The sequence below is a fragment of the Nicotiana tomentosiformis genome, chromosome 2, assembly GCF_000390325.3.
Source record: "Nicotiana tomentosiformis chromosome 2, ASM39032v3, whole genome shotgun sequence".
NCBI classification, from domain to species: Eukaryota; Viridiplantae; Streptophyta; class Magnoliopsida; order Solanales; family Solanaceae; genus Nicotiana; species Nicotiana tomentosiformis.
Genome location: NC_090813.1, coordinates 30,864,564 through 30,882,497, shown reverse-complemented (window position 1 = coordinate 30,882,497; position 17,934 = coordinate 30,864,564). Strand labels below are relative to the sequence as shown.

Below are 17,934 nucleotides of genomic sequence, written 5' to 3'. Positions count from 1 at the left end.
TCTTCATTTTTTCTTAAACTACGTATCCAGTCAAACAGGTTCACATAAATTGAAATTGAGGGAATATTCTTTTTTTTTGTTTTGTGGAAATTTTTTAGGAAATCCCGCAGTCGCTACCCTTTTGGGTAACCTGTTCAATGTGCAATAGTTTGCAAACCACACAGGAGACATAAATCGCACTAGGCAAGTCCCGTACGACAAGAACAAGCTCTGACCGAGGAATACTGGTGGTGAGGAAATAATTTGCTTTGGTATTTGAGGTTTTTATTTTTTACAAGCACCTATTAATTGAATGAAAAAGGTTAGTTATAATTTTTGGAATTTCAACTCATCCTTCGTGAGATATACTTATAACTTTTCAGAGAATAAAGAAGATTTTCTTTACATGCAGTGAAGAAAATATTTAGTACCTTTTGTACAAATCAGAACCAGGTTTTCGTATAAGCTGACGGTTGACTGTCTCTCTGTTTCCACGACTCCATCTCTGTTAGTATATAATAAGATCTACTGTAGAGACGACGGACAAGCATAGTGAGCCATTTTGTAAGTCATCTTAGAGTTTGAAAATAAACATATTTGCGCCATTTACTGCATTTTAACATGGTTGCTACTTGCTAGGGGGGCGGGGAGTTTATATATTATTTTTTAGAATTAGTCTAATATTATTTATTAACTTTCGTGTTCCATAAAGGTTGAATGATACATTTGATTGAATATTAATTTATTTATTCAAAAGAATATGGATCAATTCCTACTAAATACTTTTTGTTTTTTCGATCTGTTTCTAGTTTCTAGTTGACTTATCCAAAACAAAATGCATGTTTAACTTCGAGAAAATGTTCAAGCTTGTCATTGTAATATCTGGTGTAATTTCTCAATTTTGCCCTTAAGTTTTGGCCCTTTCATGCTTTTGACATTAGTAAATTGCCCTGTATTTGCCCTTGGCATTAATGGAGTTCCAACTTGAAATGAGTGAATCTAAATTGGAGCTCTTCTTACAATTAGTACTTACTAGTTGTCTTTTCATTGTTGAGCTGTAATTTCCAAAAAAAATACTCCATGTGTTAATTTTTAATTGTTCATTTTGCACTCTTTTTAATAAAAAACAAATGAAATATATATTTTACAATTTTATCCATAATAATATATATTTTTAAAATTCTTGAAAAATAATTTGGAGAATAAATAATTAATGATAATGATAAAACAGGAATTTTTTTTTAATCTTTCTCTTGATTTAATATAGATGACAAGTAAAAACGAAAATATATTTTTTAGTATGGTAAATAAGTAAAAGTGAATGGAGGGAGTAGAACATTTAGCTTTCGTTACACGTGCAGGTTGGAACAAGGCCTCTCCCACTATTTTAGAGTGTCTAAAAAAGACCCAGCTATGATTAACGTTAGGGGTGTACAAATAAAACCGACAAACCGCACTAACCCGATAATCCGAGAAAAAAACCTGACTATGGTTTGGTTTGATTGGTTTGGTGTTGGAAAATAAAACCCGACGATATTTGGTTTGGTTTGGTTTTAACTAAAAAAAGTCAAATCGAAACCAAACCAACCCGACATTATATATATATATATATATATATATATATATATATATAAGCTTTAAATATATTTAATACATGAAAATATTTATTGTAGTGTAGTTTATAAATATTTCTTAAATTTTTTCATAATTTTATTTTTTTAACGTATTATTTCAAGTTTGGACTTATAATTGTTGGATGCTCCAATAAGTTTTATAGTCCATAAATGTTAGTAACTCAAATAAATCCTAAACAAAAATCAAATCAATACTAATGATAATAAAAGACATTCAATTCAATTGTACTATGAATGAAAATAGTGTTGGATATCTATTTTTTTTAGTTTTTCCATGGTTTAGATAAAATGCATAACTTATTTTTCTTTTAGTGTTTAGTCATGTAAATAATAGTACTTATTAGTCGTACTTATTTTAGCAACTTATTAGCAATTTTAAATTATGTTTGTATTCATTATAGCTTACTAATAATATTTATTTTATGCAACTTTCTCGTCTTTATTGTTGAATATTTTAGTACAATGCCATGAATCATCTCATATTTATGTTATTTTATTAAAAAATACCTTATATAGTTCTGCCTTACTAGGATTAAAGAAATATTTGGAGCACAAATTATATATTTTGTTCTATGAAGACTTTATGAAAAAAAACGAAACAACCCGAAAACCCGAAAAAATTCGAGAAAAAACGAGATTTAAAAACCCGACTTTGATTGGTTTGGTTTGGTCTTTAGATTTAATAACCCGATATAATTGATTTGGTTTGGTAATTAAAAAATTCGAACCAACCCGACCTATATACACCCCTAGTTAACGCTATATATAAACTACTACTTTTATTTCATGCAATATTTATTATCGACTAGCTTAAATATACCAAGTAACTAATTCAATACTTGGATAATATCAAGAAATGTAAAAAAATGTACACGTGAATTAGCTAATGGATCAAAGTTTGGAAATCATATTTTCTTTTTTAAGTTAATTAACAAATGCATGATGAATAGTTATAAAGAAATACGAATCTATTGTAAAATAAAGATTATAAAAGAAATAAACTGAAGACAAGTATAGAAGGAGATTGATATTTTATTCAACTTTCAAACTTATATATATATATATATATATATATATATATATATAATGAACTGAAAACTCCTCTATTTATAGAAGAAAGGAAGCAGCTGCGATGCTTTTCAGGAAGCAGATGCGAGGCTTTTCAGGAAGCACCTGCGAGACTTTTCTTCAGCTGCTTGTAAGTTGTCTGCATGAGCTGCTCGCAACCTACCTGTTTAATAAGAAGTTGATGCAAATCATTTCATTGAGTTGCTTGCAACATGCCTGCATCAGCTGCTTGTAGATAAACTTCAACAGAGTACTAAATGGATAATCTTCTTCAGGAAGATTATCTATAGCGGAATAATAAATGGACATCCACAAATAATAGTTTCATAACACTCCCCCTTGGATGTTCATTAAAGATAATGTGCCTCGTTAAAACCTTACTAGAAAAAACCCAGTGAAAAAAATCTAGTAAAGGAAAAAGAGTACACATACGTAGTAATACGCATTTCTAGCTGCCTCATTAAAAACCTTACAAGAAAAATCCCATGGAAAAAATCTTAGTAAGGAAAAAAGAGTACAAAGCGTATTTCACTCTCCCTAATGAAACCTTGTTTCAAATATTTGAGCCTCCGCGTTCCAATTTTGTATACCATCTTCTCAAATGTTGAAGTTGGCAAAGACTTAGTGAACAAATCTGTCGGATTGTCACTTGAACGGATTTGTTGCACATCGATGTCGTCATTTTTCTGAAGATCATGTGTGTAGAATAATTTTGGTGAAATGTGCTTCGTTCTATATCTTTTTATAAATCCTCCCTTTCATTAGGCTATGTATGCAGCATTGTCTTCGTATAAAATTGTGGATCTTTTATCACATTCCAAACCATATTTTTCTCGAATGAAATGATTCACTGATCTCAACCATACGCTACTTGCTTCATGAATAGCTATTATCTCAGCATGATTTGAAGAAGTAGCAATAATAGATTGCTTTGTGGAGCGTCATGATATGATAGTATCTCCACATGTAAATACGTACCCGATTTGAGATCGAGCTATATGTGGATCAGATAAATAAGTTGCATCTGCATAACCAACAAGATCTGCACTACCTTTGTTAACATAAAACAAACCCATATCAAGAGCTCCCTTTAAATATCGCAATATATGCTTAATCTCATTACAATGTCTCCGTGTAGGAGAAGAGCTATATCTTGCTAGTAAATTAACAAAAAATGCTATGGCAGGCCTTGTAGCATTAGCAAGATACATAAGTGCATCAATTGCACTGAGATAGGGTATTTCAAGACCAAGGAATTCATCATCCTCTTCTGGAGGTCGGAACGGGTCTTTATTCACTTCAAGTGATCGAACAATCATTGATGTACTCAATGGGTGCGCTTTGTCCATGTAAAAGCGTTTTAATACCCTTTCTGTATATGCAGATTGATGGATAAAGATCGCGTCTGCTAAATGTTGAATTTGCAGACCAAGACAAAGTTTTGTCTTTCCAAGATCTTTCATCTCAAATTCTTTCTTAAGATATTCAATTGTCTTTTGGAGCTCTTCTGCAGTTCCAATAAGATTTATGTCATCAACATAAACATCAAGTATAACAAATTCTGATGCCATTTTCTTTATAAAAATATATGGACAAATAACATCATTTATGTAGTCTTCTTTCAACAAATATTCACTAAGGCGATTATACCACATGCGCCCAAATTGCTTTAAAACGTACAAATATCTTTGTTATCTGATTGAATACATTTTTCGAGATTTTGAATTTGCTTCAGGCATTTTAAATCCTTCATGGATCTTCATATAGAATTAATCAAATGAGTTATATAGGTTATGACTTACATTTAAATGGCATGACATCTTCAGGTGTCTGGACTACAGGTCCGATCCTCATAATCTTTTACAATATTGTGCACTATATTGTATCAAATATATCGTCAACGATCATTTCGTATCAGTTCGCAAGCGACATAACTTGTTGAGATCTCATCACTTTCTTTATTTTTAGGTACCTGAACTTCTTCTGGAGTTTTATGAAATGTTATGTCGCGGGCTCTTCAAGAGCTTATTTCCTCCTTATTATGATCATTTTGATCATTTGCTCCTATTCTTTTCAAGGATTGTTACCTTTGAAACCGATTGGTCTACCACGCTTCATGCGTACAGTAAACTCTATCCTTCAGGGACTTTAATTTTAATAGGATCATTTGCAGCTGAAATATGATATTTAATATTGGATCAGCAAATGCTTCTGGCATTTGGCTTGAATTATTTTCTAAGTGAGGATCATATTAATGATAATTCAATTTATATAGCATATTTTTTAGCTGTTTTATTCCATCCCCCAAATGTTAGAAAAACTAACTCATATCCCCAATCTTCTTTGGGAAACATATCTTTGTGCATTGTGGTAGAGAAATTAATCATATCCCACACATCAAAAATTATTAGATAGTAAAAATATTTGATTTTTGATCCTAAACCAATTGTGAGGGGATAACTTATCATATTTTGTTGGTCTGATGCATACAAGTGCTGCTGTATGTAATTTAAAAAATCTTAGACCAACACATGAGGCTTTGTTCTCATAAGCAATAGTTTATCCATTAATATGAGGTAGTCAATGCTAAACTAGCTTGGATATAAACCAACATCATCAAGATGAACTATCTTGATTTCATAATCTGAAAATTATGCTCTTAATTGAGAAAGATAATTTCAAATGCCAAACTGCAGGTTGACAATAAATATACATGTAACCATCTTATATATGCATCTATAAGTGGTTCACATGATAGGTGAATGAGCCCATATTCACCTTTTATATATTCTAGAATTCGAAGATTTTAGTCTCAACTTTAGCTGGTATAATCAAGTTATTATGAGAACAAGCAACACAAGAGAATTCTTGAAGAATCTTCTAGTTTTTCAGTATATGCTTATATAAATTCTCAAATAGCTCATTTAAAAATGGCAAATGAAAACTTCAAGTTTACCATAGCATGTGCTATCTCTAAGTAAACTTCTGGTTTACTATGGCATAAACTTTTACATCACCAAACTTCTGATTTACTGTAACTACTTTTGTATCAGTAAATTTCTGATTTACTGTGACTGCTTTTGCATTAGTAAACTTCTGGTATACTGTGATACATGATGTAGTATAAATTTGAAGAATAAGGCGGGTAACTTCTCACATACATATTTACCCCATATGATTGTGAAAACATGGAGATTTTCAGTCTTTCAATCATTTGTAGTCGCAGTATGATAGTCATATGTATTAGTAAACTTCGGTTTATCATAACATATGTTTTGACCACAATAATGACAAATAAACTCTTCGGGAGCCTTCCATTTATTGTCCACAATCAAATATTATTCAGACAGTACTTATGTCATATGTCTTCTAGACAAACAGTTAGCTCTTCAGGAGGTTTTGTTGTACTATCAAATATTGCTCAGACACTTCTGGTGTCATGAGAGAAAATCATAATCAAATGAACAATATAAAGCTAATTCTAAATTTATAAATGACGAAAATTAAGAATTTTAATATTTCTACTACTAACTTTGTGACAAATATCTCTTTCAAGGAAAAATATCATTAACATCTGAATATTTTGTATCAATACGGCAACCACATAGTCATTACATCTTTTAAGGAAAGATACACGAGTTGTTATTTCCTTCGGGGAACCCAATAACTAACCATAATATATTAATGTGGTTGTAGTAGAAAGCATTCTACAAGAATACTTTTGCCTTAGAATGATACTTAATAAAATTATCCAAGATGTTTTACGTACAACAGGTACGTGCGGCAATGATCTTTATGCCACAAAAATAATATTTATATCCTCTGTTATACTAGTTCTGTCGAAGGTGAGTTGTGGTATTTCTCCATTCACTCAAGGGAATTAAAATGTGCTTCAAAAATAACTTTGAATAGTTCATTATTTTATTTACGCACAGAAAGATATAATTTCATAATATTTTCCTGCTTAGGGAGAAAATTACAATTGTGTTACTTCTTCAGGAACAAATTAAAATACGATAAATTGAGTATATATTCTCTCAATCATATTACCTCTTCTGGAGATGAATCGTAATATATTTACATAAATAGCGCGCTCATATTTACGGCTTTATTAATATTGTCACATTCACTTCAGGGAATGGATTAATATTTATAAAAATTCTCATCCTTCAGAAAATCGAACATAATTATCTGAACACGCATTAATCATATCAAATTGTGATGTTTCAACCTCTTTTAAAATATTTACTACTTCAGGAGCAAATTGAGACGTACATGTGATATAGAGAATATTTCTCTAGCTTATCTTCATTGTAACCATAACAAGCCTAAATTATCACTTCTGGTGGTTATAAGAACATACCACTTCTGGTGGTTAACAAAATTTAGTTACAATGAGATATACGAAACACAATCACTTCTGGTGGTTGTATATATATATTTTTTTGCAGACTCTACCGGAGTTTAAGTGGACCTTTTATTGTTATCCACATGACAATTCAAATACGCTTCATTAGACAAGTAATGATATAATATTAAAGGGCATGACTGCCAAAGCGTAAATGAAACCTGAAAAATTAATTAGAGAAATAAATAGTGATGGTTATATATATGTTGGTGCTATAGTCCTTATACGGGTACCATCCTTCTTAATTATTAGCCATATATATTGATTGCAGCTCTATCTCAAGATGCAATATTGCTCATATGGATAAAACAAAATTGTTAGAGCATCATAACGTTTGTAGTTAATAATAGTTGTCCATATAGAAAATACTTAACAAACGAAAGCAAGATTAGAAATGAACCTTGTTCAAAGTTATGAGATTTCTAGGTACATCTACCTAAGGCAGTTTGGCTTCCATCGTCTTTTGCTCCAAATTATCTCAAGTTAGAGATAACTATACATTCAAACATAGAGACCCGTGCTGATGACGTGTTATAAAATAAAAACTATAAAAGAAATAAACTGAAGACAAGTATAGAGAGAGATTGATATTTTATTCAACTTTCAAACTGATATATATATAATGAACTGAAAACTGCTCTATTTATAAAAGAAAGGAAGCAGTTGCGAGACTTTTCAGGAAGCAGATGCGAGGCTTTTCTTCAGCTGCTTGTAAGCTGTCTGCATGAGCTACTCGCAACCTGCCTGTTTAATAAGAAGCTGCTGCAAATCATTTCATTGAGTTACTTGTAACCTGCCTGTATCCGCTGCTTGTAGATAAACTTCAACAACAAATACTAAATGGATAATCTTTTTCAGGAAAATTATCTATAGCGGAGTAATAAATGGACATCTACAAATAATAGTTTCATAACAGAATTTACTGGCTCTTATTTTCATTTTTTATGTGAAAGTATTTTGTTTTACTCAATTTTCCATCTGTTTTAATAACTTGCAATTGTCATTGATAATCTCGTCAAGAAAAAGATCAGTGATAATTTGTGATTTTCTTAATCCCAGCGTTTGTGACAATTCTACACTTTTGATAATCCCGAGTTTATAATCATGATATTTATATCTTATATTCTATCTGCGGTGGATCCGTGGATTGTTTCCTTCCGCATTGGGTTTTGCTTCATGTAGAAGTTATAAAGCAATTAAAATAAAAGCCTAATTTGTATCATATAACTTATCTAAATATCACAATCCTTCAGTAAATGAGTCTGGGTGGTGTAGTTGGTTATCACGCTAGTCTCACACACTAGAGGTCCCCGGTTCGAACCCGGGCTCAGACATTTTCTTCTTTTACACAACTGGTGTTGATCTCCTGTTTGTACATTGAAGAGCAATTTCTTATGCTAGTATATATAATTATATATTATACCCTATTTATTATAAACTAAAGTCATTTTAAAGTATTATTTTCTATAGCTACCTTTTATATTTTATAGCAAAATAAGTATTTATGGTATATACTACAACTGATATATGAAATACGCTATTTATATTTTTCCTCTCTTTTTCTTTCAATTAACATATGATTTTCTCTCATAATTTTTCTTCTTTCTCTCTCTCTTTCTTCTCTCTCTTCGAATCATAGATACACGAACGAGAAACAAATCATGAAAGAAAGTCTAAAAATCTCAAAATCAGAAAAATGAAAGTAAACCTATAATTAATAAAAGGAAGCGGAGATACATTGGACGACAGAGAGATTGAAGAGAAAGAGGGATTCTTAGCGCGGTAAGTAAGAGGGAAAAGAGGAAGAAATGGTTGAATTGGAAGCGTTGTAAATTGTAATGGAAGAGTTAGTGAAGAGATACAAGGAGTCTTGGCCGGAAAACGCCATCTCCGACGAACTTTTTTCTCGTCTTTACTATTTTGTCACATACAATGATATAAATACACTGTATTATGTATAAATTCACTCAAACACATTGTATTTTTGTATAAATATTTTTTTTTGCCTGTGTTTATGTATTTCGAAGGTCTGTATTTTTTTAATACAACAGAATACACCTATATTCATGCATACTGTACATACAGTACGCATGAATACATGATATAAATATTGAAATACACTGAATATAAACAGTGAATACATTTACTTTTAAAATAGAGTGAAATACAGTAAAATACACTGAATAGAAATGAAAAAACCGTGAATACAACCAATGAAATATACCGAATACAACAATAATAACATGTATTAGGAATAAGAAAAATACGGTTAATATAAATACATTTGAATACACTGAATATAAAATAGAGAATACAGTAAATACAAACATTGAATCTAATGAATGCAATAATAAAAAAATAATTAAACGCACTAAATATAAAAGTTATATACAACTGAAAAATCATTCTAATTAATTGGGTTGATAATGAGGCATGTTAGAATTGATTTTGTTGAGTTATATTGAGAGTGTATCACGCTAATTGATATTATTTCTGTTATTAGATAGCCGGATATATCCAATTTTTAAGGTGAGTGTCGTTACAGTATTCATGAATACATGGCGCGAATACATGTGAATGCATGCGCGGACAACCGGACTGCCCTGATTTTAGACGCTTTTTGTTGTTGTATTCATGAATATAGCAACGCGAATACATGCGCGTACAACTAGACTGCCCTGATTTTATGCGCTTTTTACTGTTGTATTCATGAATACATGGCACGAATACAAGTGAATACATGCGCGTACAACTGGACTGCCCTGATTTTTAGGCGCTTTTTGCTACTGTATTCATAAATAAAGCAACGCGAATACATCGAATACACTACCGTAAGTCCGTAACAACTGAATAGTAGCTATAGGAAATAATTATGTATATAGTAGCTATAAGAAGTTAATAGCTACTAAGCAATAGTGGTTTCTGAAAATTCTTTTTAACAAGAAAATTTTATCTCCTATAGCAAAGGTATACACCCTATTGACTCTTTTATGCACGAGTAATGTCTTGATGTAACTCTATTATATTAATATGAGTTTAATTAAGTTTTATCCACTGATATATATTATAAAAAACTTCATATAGTCAGGTGTTTAATTATTTCTATAATATTAACATTTTCTTCTTTTACCCAACTTGTGTTGATCTCCTTTTTTTACATTGAAGAGCAATGTCTTGATGTAACTCTATAATATTAATATGAGCTTAATTAAGTTTTATCCACTGATATTATAAAAAACTTTATATAGTCAGGCATTTAAAAAATAATTACAAGTAATATTTTTACTTGAAAAATTGAAGGCTGCAATCTACTATGTACAATATGAATGCATTGTAGTGTAGCAATTTTTATATACTGTGAGTGAACATAAGTTAAATTGATTTTATATCTACCATAGAATTTTGCTTTTGACGTTAGGATGTGACTAGATTTGCCTAAAAAAGAATCTCATGTAGTGTCATATACTATAATTTTTTCCACCGTATTTGATGGTCCTTATTTTAACAATTATGTAGTGCCCATCTAGAATAAAATCGGGCAGAAAATCGCTTTCAATCAGGTGACTGGTAAGGGTTAGCACTTTAAAGTATCACTCATAAATTTTTTATATGATTTCAATCGAATTATATTATACAAAGACGTGCACTTTTTTTGCGAGCATATGGTCCGAACAGAAGGAAAACTAGACAATTTATATGGGGCCAAAGTTATTAAAAATATTTAGAAAAGGTTGCAAAGGAAAAAGCAAAAATTCCTGACCAAAGGAGGATTGGAAATTAAAATTGTTTTCATATAGTTAATGGGTTTTTCGGAAAGACTGAACCAGACATAATTAAATTTGAACTCGTGATATACTATGATTTGAACGATGACTTATGTGTTATTCTGTCTATTTCAGTTTATGTGGGAGTGCTTTTGGCACAAATTTAATAAAGAATAACGACATTTAAAATTTGAAATCTTATTCATGACTTCATGTCATGCAACTTTTGTGGATGTAAAGTTAAAATATATTCTTTTTGAAATAGGTTAACAAAAAAATAATATGGCATAAAATGGAATGGAGGAGATAATAATCGCGACTTCTGTTGGCTGAATATATAACATCTCCATCTAACTTTCAGTGGGCAGAAGATCCCAGTTTTTCTTTCTCCATATTCCTCTCCAACTACTAGGAATAATATATTTTTCTTATCTTTTCCCAAAGAAATTAGATTGATACTTTTGAAGTTTGATTTCCATGGCAACCACGTCTACCTTGTGACAACATGAGCTAGCTCTATTTAACAAGAGGAGATGATGAGGATATATATATCCAGAATCCATAGGAAATAATTAAAATGGATTCTATGAAGTTATGGGGAGAGGCTTTAGCTGCAGCAACAGGATTTATGTTACTAATCGGACTGCTCTGTTGCTGCCTTAGCTACAAGATGAGTTGTCATGGTAACAAAACCAAAGGTAGCAGTGGCTTCAGTACTTGTGATGGTGGCTTTGGAGGTGTGTGAGCAATGAATATTTCATTATTATTATTAGTCTAATTCCATTTAAGTGAAGTATATTTATATTGTTTGGGTTTGTTTAGTCCAAAATAAAAAAGAATATATTTGGAAGAGGATTTGTCCTTTGAATAGGGAAAACGGGGAAGAAGGAAGAGCGGGGAATAATGTTTAGTGAGTTTTGAAGTTGCACCATTTTAGGTACAAGATACATGCTACTGAATTGCAGTTGGATTTTCTTATCTATATTGATTTAAGGCCAGGCTACGTTTTTGCTTGTATCCAACCCTACCCCCCACCTCCCCACCATTTTTTTCAATCTATATATGAATGTATCAATTCATACTTTTTTTTGCTTTGGTTATCTTTTTTGGGATTGTGGTTATTGCCTCTATTTACATGGATTCTCAGTATTTTCATCTAAACTGTTGTGTGGTTATATTAATAGAAAATAATAGAATTAAAGCATAAGGTACAAATTCGTTCACTTGTTAATTAATATAAATTCATTAAATAAAACTTTACATTATGGAAGACTTAACCTAATGTTTAAACTTATAGGAGAAATATGCGCAAAGTTAAACTTCAAGGGGAGGAATGTGCAATTTATTCAAAAGAAGATTAAAAGCGAAGAGACGTATAATAAAGCAAGGCCACGTTGGACTGTCTCCCAAGAGCCAGACTGCACCACTATCAAAATGAGTACAAAGCTTCGCCATTACTGTCCGTTCTTGTCGAGAGTACTAATTTACATTAATCTAGCTACCATATACTATAAATTATGAAATAAAACCATCCTATTTTCTTTAATTGTATTTTTTTAGCTCAACGGTTCAATTTGGTACATTGTTTGGATGATACAATCTTTAATCATCTATTCATCAAATCAGACATAGATGTAAAGATCTATGCACAGCAATCTGGTAGATGGGGTTGTTGAATTTGTAGAAAATACAGGGATCTAGGGTTCTAGAAAGGACCCTTTTGGTCCTGTGGAGCTTAAAGGTCTGAAAATTGATAAGTATTTGGTTGGAAATAAGAATAGTAGAAGTAATAGAAGGATGAAGGAACTGGTGGGAAGTCCAGGAAGTGTAAGTGGGTTGCTATTGAGGTTTGGGCAATGTTTATTTGCAGGTGGGTCAATTGGGGTCATGGTTTCTGCTTCTGGTTTCTCTAATTACACTGCTTTCTGGTATGCCTTTCTTTATTAGCTTTTTGTCTATTCTCTAGCTATCTTTATTTCATGTTGTTGTTGTTACTACTTGTGGCATATGCTTCTTTTCATCTATTCTCTAGTCGACTGTCAGAAACAGCCCCTCCCGGGATAGGGGCTCAATGGCTCTTTATTCTATGTCTGTGTTGCATTATCACATAATTCTATGTTTAACCAAAAAATATGTTTTTTGATGGTTCTTCAAAAGATTTCCTTATGCACTTGGATATGATATCTATGACAACTGAAGGAATTATAGAAGAAAGGATAGGGGCAAAGCGGAATCGGGTTAATAACTACTTCCTCCATCCCATTTTATGTGATGCACTTCGGACTGAGCACGGAGTTTAAGAAATAAAGTACCGTTGAAATTTGATTGATAAGTTTAAAGTTAAATTTCTTCTAAATATAGAAAGTTTAATTTCTTTTTAGAACAGACTAGAAAGGGAAGCGCATCACATTTGGGACAGAGGGAGTAGTTGCTTGTTCACCGTTTGCATTTGAACATCCATTTTGCTGCTAAGCTAGTTAACCTGTGGAACTAATAAGTACAGTAGTCCACTTTTCATGAAGTAGTTTTGAGTGTCCCAGTCATTTCAGAGAAGAAACTGAAATAACAGAAATAATTTAATGAACATTCAAGTATATAAAAATTGTAGCGCATAATATGCGTACTAGCTTCTAACTCAGGAACTTATGTGCATGCGTTCTACAACAACAACAACATACCCAGTATTACCCCACGCCGTAGGGTCTGGGGAGGGTAGTGTGTACGCAGACCTTACCCCTACCTTGTGAGGATAGAGAGGCTGTTTCCAATAGACCCTCGGCTCAAGAAAGCACAAGCACCACATTAATGAAAATATAGACAAGAAGGGACAATACCAAAAAGCCATATAAAAGCAGAATAAAAACAACAAGATAGTAGGTGATCAACAATGAAAGAAAATAACGGTTAGTCATAAAAACATACTACCAACAGAAATCGAGACTGCGTGCCAATACTACTGTTATGAACACTCTAGACTACCTACTCTACTACCCTAATCCTCGACCTCCATACCATCCTATCAAGGGTCATGTCCTTGGTCAGCTTAAGTTGCGCCATGTCTTGCCTAATCACCTCTCCTTTCCTCTTCTTTGGCCTACCTCTATCTCTCCGTATGCCCTCCAATGTCAACCTTTCACACCTCCTCACCGGGGCGTGTGTGCTCCTCTTCCTCACATGACCACACCACCTAAGACGCGCTTCCCGCATCTTGTCCTTAATAGGGGCCACACCTACCTTGTCGCGAATAACCTAATTTCTGATCCGATCTAACCTGGTGTGCCCGCACATCCATCTCAACATCCTCATCTTTGCTACCTTCATCTTCTGGACATGAGCGATCTTGACTGGCCAACACTCAACCCCATACATCGTTGGTCTGACCAACGCTTTGTAGAACTAACCCTTAAATTTCGGTGGCACCTTCTTGTCGCACAAAACACCGGAGTCTCCATTTCATCCATCCCGCCCCAATACGATGTGTGATATCTTCATCAATCTCCCCATCTCTTGAATAATAGACCCAAGGTACTTAAAACTTCCTCTCCTAAGGATGACCTGCGAGTCCAGCCTCACCTCCCCTTCCCCTCCTTGAGTCTCGCCACTGAACTTACACTCCAAGTATTCTGTCTTGGTCCTGCTCAACTTGAAACCTTTAAATTCCAGGGTCTGCCTCCATACCTCTAATTGCGCGTTCACACCGTCTCGCGTCTCGTCAATCAATACAATATCATCTGCAAATAACATGTACCACGACACCTCCCCTTGGATGTGGTGCGTCACTATGTCCATCACCAGAGCAAACAAAAAAAGGGCCGAGTGCCGACCCCTGGTGCAACCCCATCATAATCGGAAAATAGTCCGAGTCCCCACCCACCGTCCTCGCTCGGGTCTTTACTCCATCATACATGTCCTTAATCAACCTAACGTAGGCAACTGGTACATCTCTAGCCTCCAAACATCTCCACAAAACCTTTCTCGGAACTTTATCGTACGTTTTTTCCAAGTCGATGAACACTATATGCAAGTCTTTCTTTCTCTCCCTATCCCGGAATAAACCCAAACTGATTCTATGAAATAGACACACTCCTGATCACCCTTAGCTCTACTACTCTCTCCCAAACTTTTATAGTATGGCTAAACGGCTTGATACCCCAATAGTTATCGCAATTTTGGATATCACCCTTGTTCTTGTATACAGGAACCATCGTGCTCCACCTCCACTATTCGGGCATCTTCTTCGTTCTAAAAATGACATTAAATAACCTAGTGAGCCACTCCAAGCCTGTCTTGCCCGCACTCTTCCAAAACTCCACCGGGATTTCATCCATCCCGGTCGCTTTGCCCCTGCTCATCTTACGCATAGCCCCCTCAACTTCATCAACTCTAATCCGCCTACAATACCCAAAGTCACAAGGACTCCCGGAGAGTTCCAAATCACCAAGTACAATGCTCCTGTCTCCTTCCTCGTTCAAGAGACTATGGAAGTAGGTCTGCCATCTCCGACAGATAAGCCCCTTATCCAACAAAACTGTACCTTCTTCGTCCTTGATGCACTTCACTTGGTCCAAGTCACACGCCCTCCTTTCTGGCGCTTTGGCTAACCTGAACAACCTTTTATCCCCACCTCGGCCCTCGAGTTCCTCATACAAACGACTAAAAGCTGCAGTCTTGGCCGCCGTAACTGCTAGCTTTGCCTCTTTCTTAGCCAACTTATAATGCTCCCTATTCGCCCTTTACTCCTCCTCGTCTACACTTTCCACTAGCTTCAGATACGCTACTTTCTTGGTTTCCACTTTTCCTTGCACCTCTCCATTCCACCACCAGTCTCCCTTGTGACCACCAGAGTAACCCTTTGACACCCCTAATACCTCTCTCGCGACTTCCCTATATATCTTTTTTCATCTGAGTAGACCTATTTAATTTAATTTTTTCCTGATAAGACACAACCTATCTAATCTAAAACTGCTAGAAGAGATGGCTGGCTGTGTTAACTTTTCCATCTTCTATACAGTGAAGTTAAACATGTGAAAGCATGCGCCCTCCAATGCGAAAGGGATCTTGTACGAAAGCGAAAAGGGGAGGGTAAAAATGTGGATATCCTTGCATTTGAATAATTCTCGATGAGGGACCTTCATGTATTGACCCAGGCTTGGACCCTAATTCTCGACTTTACATTTCTCAGACCTAGGCATAATTTTTCTGATAACCGAGATATCCCAGAGGACGCGCTGGCACATGGTTTGAAACTTTGTGGATAGCAGGCTCGTCCATTATGTCAGATCAATCTGAAATTTTGAATTGTTTTTCCATATTAATTCTCATGTACTTGTACAATAATGCTCTTTTAAATCTTTCTTTGCGTCAATGTATGCCAATGTTTTCAGTCTCTCCATCACCCTATTGAAAAACATAGATCACTGCCTCCATTCAGTATACATATCTTTTTTTGTTCATGGTTATTCCTTTTTCTTAGAATACTTGGCATATCTTGCAGCTATTTGATTGCATCAATGGGACTTCAAGTATTGTGGAGTTTTGGGCTTGCATGTCTAGACATCTATGCTTTGAGGATAAAAAGAGACCTTCAAAATCCCGTCTTGGTGAGCCTCTTTGTTGTTGGAGACTGGGTATGTATCTTTTGTTTGCTTTTGTCTTTCATGCTTATGTGATGTGTTTGAATAAAGCTGTACACGCCTTCTTTTTTCTATTCAATCCTCCTCATTCTTGTTTTCTAGTTCATGTTTTGTCCCTAAAAGAGTGTATATTGTCTTGATCTTCACAATTTGAACCAAGTAATAGATGATGTGATTCCCCTCACTGGAAGCGATGACAGCTTTTTGACCTTCTTTGCTACTTGTCCTTGTTTATTTGCAAACATGTAAATTTTTAAGTACTGTTTCTTTCGTTAAGAGCAGCTGATATTTTAGTCCATGTCATTGACCCAAATCAAGTTTAGAATGTTCCCTATACTGTAAACCATTCTTTCCTGCATTTGAGTGCTGAACAAGTTTTATTCTTTGATAGTCGCCATGATCATCACCAGACATTCCCCTTCACTGCGACAAACATCCTTCTATCACTAGTACCTTGTATGAATCCTGACATGCTCTATGCAGGCCACTGATATTCCATTGATCATGTGCCTTTTTTCCTTTCGGAAACTCCTCTTATACATGAAATAACCAGGGTAGGCTCGTCGCCTTTGTGCGGCTCACACCTTCAATAATAGATTCTCTCTTTTCGCCTTCTCTGACCATAATCTTGTCCTCTCAACATCATTTTAGAACTTCTTTTTCTTCTTTTTTTCTCTTCATAATGCATATATCTTGTCCTAGAAATCTTAATCTTTTATATGCATTATAACTCTGCTGTATCCCCTTTACATTAAAACTTAATCTCTGACCATGAATTTTAACTATATTCATGTTCACTGGCTTGACTTCAATTGCAGGTTACTGCAACCCTATCACTTGCAGCTGCGTGCTCGTCGGCAGGGATTGCTGTTTTGTATTCAAAAGATTTAAACTTCTGTAGTAGTCCACCTCATCTTCCATGTGGTAGATTTGAGCTCTCTGTGGTGTTAGCGTTCATAACCTGGTTTCTTATCGCCATTTCTTCCCACGTGATGTTTTGGATTCTAGCTGCCGTTTAATGATGTGAGAACGTTTCTCTCTGCTCAGAAGATTGCTTCTGAAATGACTTTCAAGGACCCGTCACATCTATATCTAATTTCCACTAAGTTGTAGCCTTATCTTCCTTGGCAATCGATATGCAGAAGAGATGAGTTTCTTCTGCACTGATTGAGTTTCTTGGGGTTAGGTGGTTCCCTGTTGTGCTCTTCAAGTTCAGTTTTGATCTGAGTGTAAATTTTAACCTCCTAATTGTACTCTAATCTACTCCAGTTCAATTACATTTAGATCTAGTATGAGTCCTGAGCTTTTTTACTAGTACTTGACCCTGGACATTTTGAAATCAAATGTTCACTCTCTAGCTGCTGCTGCATTACTATGGGATGCCATTAAAGTTTTACAAAGGCATATTACTAACTTGCTTCAGTTTTTATCCCCTGATATTCATCTAG

General features: G+C 34.2%; 1 protein-coding gene and 1 non-coding gene across 6 annotated transcripts; both read left to right on the top strand.

Moving 5' to 3' along the window:
• The first annotated feature begins 8,349 nt into the window (after nucleotides 1–8,349).
• TRNAV-CAC (transfer RNA valine (anticodon CAC)) lies at nucleotides 8,350–8,423 on the top strand. The gene has a single exon. It is a non-coding gene; the product is annotated as a tRNA-Val (tRNA).
• Nucleotides 8,424–11,197: 2,774 nt separating this feature from the next.
• LOC104103779 (CASP-like protein 5B2) lies at nucleotides 11,198–17,858 on the top strand. 5 transcript variants are annotated; one of them, XM_033658086.2, is made up of 5 exons: nucleotides 11,198–11,590; nucleotides 12,151–12,312; nucleotides 12,724–12,781; nucleotides 16,348–16,453; nucleotides 17,305–17,858. In XM_033658086.2, the coding sequence occupies exons 1-5, from the start codon at nucleotides 11,431–11,433 to the stop codon at nucleotides 17,503–17,505; spliced, it is 687 nt and encodes a 228-aa protein (XP_033513977.1). In that variant the 5' UTR covers nucleotides 11,198–11,430; the 3' UTR covers nucleotides 17,506–17,858. The 5 variants fall into 5 exon arrangements, with proteins under 5 accessions (XP_033513977.1, XP_009610006.1, XP_009610007.1 ...); XM_009611711.4 differs by having other exon boundaries at nucleotides 11,206–11,590; nucleotides 16,348–16,480; XM_009611712.4 differs by having other exon boundaries at nucleotides 11,207–11,590; nucleotides 12,151–12,291; nucleotides 16,348–16,480.
• The last annotated feature ends 76 nt before the right edge of the window (nucleotides 17,859–17,934 follow it).

What these genes read in the sequence shown, in the direction of transcription:
- LOC104103779 (XM_009611711.4), top strand. Translation starts at nt 11,431, where the DNA reads ATGGATTCTATGAAGTTATGGGGAGAGGCTTTAGCTGCAGCAACAGGA. An exon ending in TACAAAGCTTCGCCATTACT is followed by an intron (nt 12,313 to 12,723) that starts GTCCGTTCTTGT and finishes GTTTATTTGCAG; the next exon opens with GTGGGTCAATTGGGGTCATG. An exon ending in TCTTTGTTGTTGGAGACTGG is followed by an intron (nt 16,481 to 17,304) that starts GTATGTATCTTT and finishes CTTCAATTGCAG; the next exon opens with GTTACTGCAACCCTATCACT.